Source organism: Buceros rhinoceros, unplaced genomic scaffold (assembly GCF_000710305.1).
Source record: "Buceros rhinoceros silvestris isolate BGI_N320 unplaced genomic scaffold, ASM71030v1 scaffold4938, whole genome shotgun sequence".
Lineage (NCBI taxonomy): Eukaryota > Metazoa > Chordata > Aves > Bucerotiformes > Bucerotidae > Buceros > Buceros rhinoceros.
In genome coordinates, this window is record NW_010428464.1 from 16,517 (window position 1) to 22,102 (window position 5,586).

Genomic DNA, 5,586 nt, shown 5'->3' on the forward strand with positions numbered 1-5,586 from the left:
AATCTAATTTGCTATTTGAGATATTCGAAGTCGAATGCTGGGTTCCAGTTCCTGAAATGGGCTGTTGCCAGAGCAAATACCGACTGCATCTCCTGGCAGTACCAGAGGGTGGGACATTGATTGCTTCCGTTTCCTGCCATCTGATAGTTATTTGAGTTTTTAGAAGTGTTTTTTGGCATCCAGAATGGACTTCTTCCTCTGACACTTTTGCATACAAAGCTAAGAATAAATTTACTTCTGTGTAGGTTTGTTTTTTTTTTTGAGTTACGCCTTCTGTTTCACTGACTATCAGTAGTGGATTAAATGTATCGTCTATCTAGAAGGTTGAAGCTTGTGTTTTCCTCTGCAAAGATTCTGTCCTGGAGGGACAAGTGGAAAGAGCTGACTTGCTTTCCTTCTAACTTGGAAGGGGAAAAGAAATTAGTCCTGGCTTTGTTAGGTTTAGAAATGGAGAGGTGTGAGACAGCGTGGCTACTTGGCTTCAGATAGATAAATGAGCATCTTAGGGGGAAAAAACCCCAGCCCTGAAGCATGGCGGTGGCCATAGCGGGTTACTGTGGGTGCTTTATTGGTGCAGTGTCCATTCGAAAGCAATGGGGATTCTCCTGCTCACCACCTGGTTTTGTCAAGGATTGATGGGCTTGTTTTAAAAGGCTCGTTCTTTTCCATGGAGTGTTTGCTGCTCTGCTGTCAGTTGTGGAGGTGGTAGGGAATGACTTTCTAAACCAGGTGGTTACTCCGCTGCTACAGTATTCCATCTCATTTTCTGTATCTTTTAACCGTGTCATAGATGAGCCATTTAGTTCATTTTCATGCTTGTAATGTCTTCATATGATTCCTGTTTTCCCCTTCTTTTCTGCTGTATAGATTCCTAAAGGAAAGTCCAACTGTTCATTTCCTAAAAACTACTTTGTAAGTCCTCGTCATGGCTTAATGACCTTTGCAGCGTCAGTTTTTAGTTCGATCACTAATCGTGCTTGCCTCTGTCACTCTTGCTGCTGCTGAGTTGCTTGTATCTTTGACTCCATTCCAGAGCTAAGCCATGTTCTACCACTCAGAGACCTGTGAGCCCTGCCCAGGTCCACAGTGCTTGACTAAGATCCAGAGTAACTTACGTGTTTGGAATTGAGCTGCATAACCGGGTGATATAAGAATATTTGGGCATGGAAAGAAGTATTTTCACAACCGCCTGTTACAGGAGTATTTGCTGAAGTGCGTTGGCTGGAGCATGCTCAGATCTTTTAATTGTTTTCCTGGATTAGGGCCTCTGCTTTCCTCTCTTTAATGATCTGTTACATAATTTTAAATGTAAATTTTACTGCTGTTGAATGTCAGGTGCCTTGTCTTCCTGGGTCTCCTCTTCCAAAATCCACCTCGTATGGTGCTCGGTGGTAAGGCTGTATCTGGACGTGCTCTGAGCGGGCATCCCCATCGTATGCCTGAAGTCATTAGTCTCATTTGGTTGGATTTTATTTCAAATTACTGGTTTTGAACAGGTAGTTTTGGGGTTTTTCCCCTTAAGGAGGGTATCATCTCACATGCTTAAGCATAACTGTAAAGGAAACACCTTCCAGGTTCTCTTCGCGATTAACCGTGCATGTGTTACAGCACTAGCTGAAGCATGTCAGGCTCTTCCTGCTGCAGTCGCAGTGGGACAGAGCCATGCAGAAGTTGCATGTGTCTCAGCCAGGGCAGCTGAAGGATAACCAGGCACCTCTACCAGAGTCTTCATGGACACAGTCCCCTTCCACAGCATGGCACAGCCTGGTGAATAGGTCCAAACTGGCTGGTTTTTTTCAAGAGAAATTAATTTCCGCAGTGTTTTCCTTTAATAACCTCAAGCCTAGGGTTTCCTGTCACCGTGAGCTTGAAGTAGGGACATTTTCTCGTAGGTCCTTTGGTATCTTTAATAACAATCTCATCAGTGTTCTTTTGTAAAACCGCCTGCAGCGCGTTGCTGCTGTTGAGTCTTGAGTGGACTTGGGCAGAAAGGAAGGAGTTTAATTTCCTAAAGCGGTTCTGGTCGCCTGCCTGTAGCTAGTGAGCAGGTGTCCTCAGCGCTCTCTGGAGTAGAGGCGAGGCGCCAGGGAGGGGTTTTCTGACGCAGGGATGTTCATCTACAGCCCTTCTGGGGACTTTGTCGTGGCCGTTCATCTCAGTCGACAGGACTGATGACAGGCGCAGGCTGGGTTTTCAGAACTGGTGCTTTGTTGTTTGTTTTTTGACAGAGAATTCTTATAACAGCCTGTGCTGCTGTTCTGTAGGAGACGTGGTGAGGTGATTCCAAGGATTGATTTCCACGGAAACGCTTCACTCCAGACCTGGCTGTGTTTGTTCGTTAGGAGTGCGCGTGTCATCTGCGCAAGCGTGTGAGCGAGCGTGTGTACTTGCATGAAACTATTAATCCCTAGATGCTTGTTAAGCCATTCTGCAGGTCTCGTTTTAAAAGTTAACATCTCTTTCTTACTTTTAAACACTTCTGCAGGTGAAGAACAGAATAAAGAAGCGCTGCAGGATGTGGAAGATGAAAATCAGTGAGACACAAAGGCCAACAAGAGAACCCATCTCTGACCACCCTTCCCCTTCCCCAGAAAAACCCTCAGTGTCACTCTGAGAACCACCAAATCTGACTTTTACATTGGGTCTCAGAATTTAGGTTCCTGCCCTGTTGGGTTTCTTTATTTTTATTTTTTTTTTACACAGTTTAAAAGTTCTTAAAGGCAAGAGTGAATTTCTGTGGATTTTACTGGTGCCAGCTTTTAGGTTCTTTAAGACACTAACAGGACTGCGTAAAGGCTCTTTCAGCATTACTGTATTGTCTCCTGCCAGATGTGGCCAGGTTGCCCCTAGACGCGGATGTTCCACCCAAAGGCCGTTAGACTCGTAGGGGAGAGATTCGTTACGGCGAGGGAGTGTGCATGTGGTGGCATTTTTCTTTTTTTTTTATAACCGTTTAAACCGAATTTTATACCAATGTTGAAACTCAGTTGGGTGTTTAGCTTGAAGTTACAGGTTGCATTGGGACATATTGTAGTGATTTTACTGTATAAAAACAAGAAGTTTCCAAACTGCTGAAATGTTGCTGAAAATCATGGTGCTGGTAACAGTTCAACAATCCGTGGCTGCTCATTCTTGCCTATTCTTTACTCTTCCTCAAAGCAGGTTAGCATTGAAGGTGGCATTGATAAGCCTGCATGCGTGTTCAATATTTTTTCTTTCTCCCTCCCCTCTCCCCATCTCCCTTCGCTCGCTCAACCTCTTTTGTTCAGTATGTGTAACTTGAAGCTAATTTGTACTACTGGATATCTGACTGGAGCCACAGATACAGAATCTGTATTGTTCTTACTGAAACACAGCATGGAATTAACATTAAACTTAAATAAAACAAACCTAAATTAAAAATGCCAACTATTACCATGCCTTTCTTTCATGTGTTAGTTATTTCAGCCAGAATAACTTTCCTTTGTTGCTTGTAATAGGAACATTCGGAGGGAGAGAAGTGCCAGCGTTGTTCTCCGGTAAGAGCAGACAGGAGATGAGTAAGACCCCAGGCTTACCCTGTAAGTAGCATAGCTGTGAGCACCTCCTGGGCTCTTCTCTGGCCTGATTCAGTCCCTCCCTACCTGGAGGCACAAAACCCCATGATGGGACTGGTGCATTCCTCTCACTTGCCCTTACAGCACCCATCCATTCCGGGGATGCGGATGGAGAGAAGGGAAGTGTGACCCTCGCGTCCACCCTGCTTAGCTGATGTCCTAGCGCTCCCTCTAGGAATAATCCGCTGCCCTCTGTGTAGACAGACCAGGCCAAGGACCAGAGTCAGTGGGGCTGTGACAAACGAGGGGGAAAAAATCATACCCTCCCTCAAATGAAGAAACGTGAGGAAACAGTTTCTGCAACAAAGACAAGGTGTGGGTGTTTCTTTTGTAAAAATTTATTGAGCGTTGTCCGCAGAGGTTATCTCTAGTAGCATACAGAGCATGTATAGTATGTACACTCTAGCATAGATGGGGTGGGGTGTAGGTACTACACTGTGCAGAGCACTGCAGCCCTGGGGCAGTGTTTGTAACTGCCTACAGTCAGAAACCAGAGCTGATTGTATGTGAGCGAGGGCCAACATGTTGGGTTGTATTTTATTGAGGGCTTAACCCTAACTGTTGCTGCTGCTGTGGTGGCAGGCGAGAGGTGGAGGGTGAAGGATGCGTGAGGCCGGTGGAGCACAGAGCGCACTGGCTGAGGTCGGAATGGGGACTGCAGTCAGCAGGCACCTGACAGGGGGCTGCCCACCCTGTAGCCACATGGGCTCATTGTTAAATGGTGGTGCTTAATAGGAGCTGCTGTGCTGCAGCCTGGGACCAGTCATGGTTCAAACCGCAGGTCCGGCCTCACCTGGGGTCAGAGCTGAAGGGATGCGGCTCCCTGGGGAAGATACTTCTGTGCAGAGGAGCTGGCAGCAGCGGGGCTGTGGTGCTGAGCCAGCCCTCTCCTCCTCTAAGGCAGTACTGAGGCAGTCAGAGAAACCCTGGGGAGCTTCAGTGCAGGAACTCCACCTTCCAGTTGTCTGAGGAAAAGCAGGTGCTGCTCTGAGCTGCCAGGGCAGGGGCAGCGGGCACTGCTGGGCAGGTACGAGGCAGGAGGGGAAGCGTGTGCCCGGCCTGTGGCCAAGAGCTGCAGGGTCATTTCCAGCCTACAGCAGCTCTGGGGAGTGGTAACTCTGCAGGGTGTGTAACTTACAGTTAGTGTGGGCCTGAAAAAGTTCCTGTGGTGTAAAAATACCACTCTAGAGCAAGAAATGGGGGGAAAAAAGTCTCGAGTCTGGATCCAGATCAGAGAAATGGGTCTCTCTGGTTAATACCATAAAACCAACCCTCTAAAGCCCCGGTTTCCCCTCGGCTCTGTGCTGTGAGGGGCATCTCTCAGGCTCAGCTATAAAGTATTTACAGGGTTTTCTCATTTACACAATATGGCTTTAATAAACGGTAACACAAAGCTTCAAACCGTCTCAGTAAATTCTTCATAAAACATTCTCGAGTACAAAGTTTGGCATTGCCCTGCCGGGGCTGACGGAGCAGCAGAGGTGGTTGCTGGTTGTGCTTGCCGCTGATGAGCACAAGTTTTGGTCGTTTCCATCAGGGCTTCAGGGGTGCCTCTCCCTGGGAGCCCAGCTGGACGCGTCCCATGAGCCGTGGTTTCACAGGGGGTCGCTGGACCCCCACGGTTGCCACTAAGGTAAGGAAGAGAAGGCCTTTCTTTGGGAGCTTTGATATTAAGACAAGGAAGCAAGATGTATTTTGTGGTTTTTCCGAAAGTGCAGGTCTTTGGTAACGATAAAGAATCTGAGCAAAGCAAGGAAGGAGGGGGATGGCGCTGGAAACTGTCTCCAGCCAATTCCAGAGGGCGCAGTCAGACCATGGAGGGAAAGGTCCTGGGGCAGCAGCACCTTTCATCATCGTGAGTTCAGACGAGGAGCAACCTGCAGGAGAAGGAGGAGCAGCTAGAACGCATGTTGAAAACAAAAGGTGCTGCAGCAGTTACAGCTCCTAAACATCTGTGAAGCACCCGGAGGTGACGCTGGCTCCGCTGAGG

The 5,586-nt window shown here is 47.6% G+C and overlaps 2 protein-coding genes across 4 annotated transcripts in view; one reads left to right on the forward strand and one right to left on the reverse strand.

The window, feature by feature from the left end:
* YWHAE (tyrosine 3-monooxygenase/tryptophan 5-monooxygenase activation protein, epsilon) overlaps positions 1-3,408 on the forward strand; it is an 11,193-nt gene extending 7,785 nt beyond the window's left edge. Inside the window, exon 5 of one of the 2 annotated variants that reach the window (XM_010142266.1) lies at positions 2,486-3,408. In XM_010142266.1, coding sequence (XP_010140568.1) covers positions 2,486-2,538 — 53 coding nt within the window. In that variant the 3' untranslated portion in view covers positions 2,539-3,408. Of the gene's footprint in view, positions 1-867; positions 887-2,485 lie in introns of those variants that run through there. The other variant, XM_010142267.1, reaches the window with a different exon arrangement.
* A 2,038-nt stretch (positions 3,409-5,446) lies between these two features.
* MYO1C (myosin IC) overlaps positions 5,447-5,586 on the reverse strand; it is a 27,993-nt gene continuing 27,853 nt past the window's right edge. For both annotated transcript variants that reach the window (XM_010142268.1, XM_010142269.1), the window contains exon 32: positions 5,447-5,473. In XM_010142268.1, the coding sequence (XP_010140570.1) occupies positions 5,447-5,473 (27 nt within the window). The remainder of the gene's footprint in view (positions 5,474-5,586) is intronic.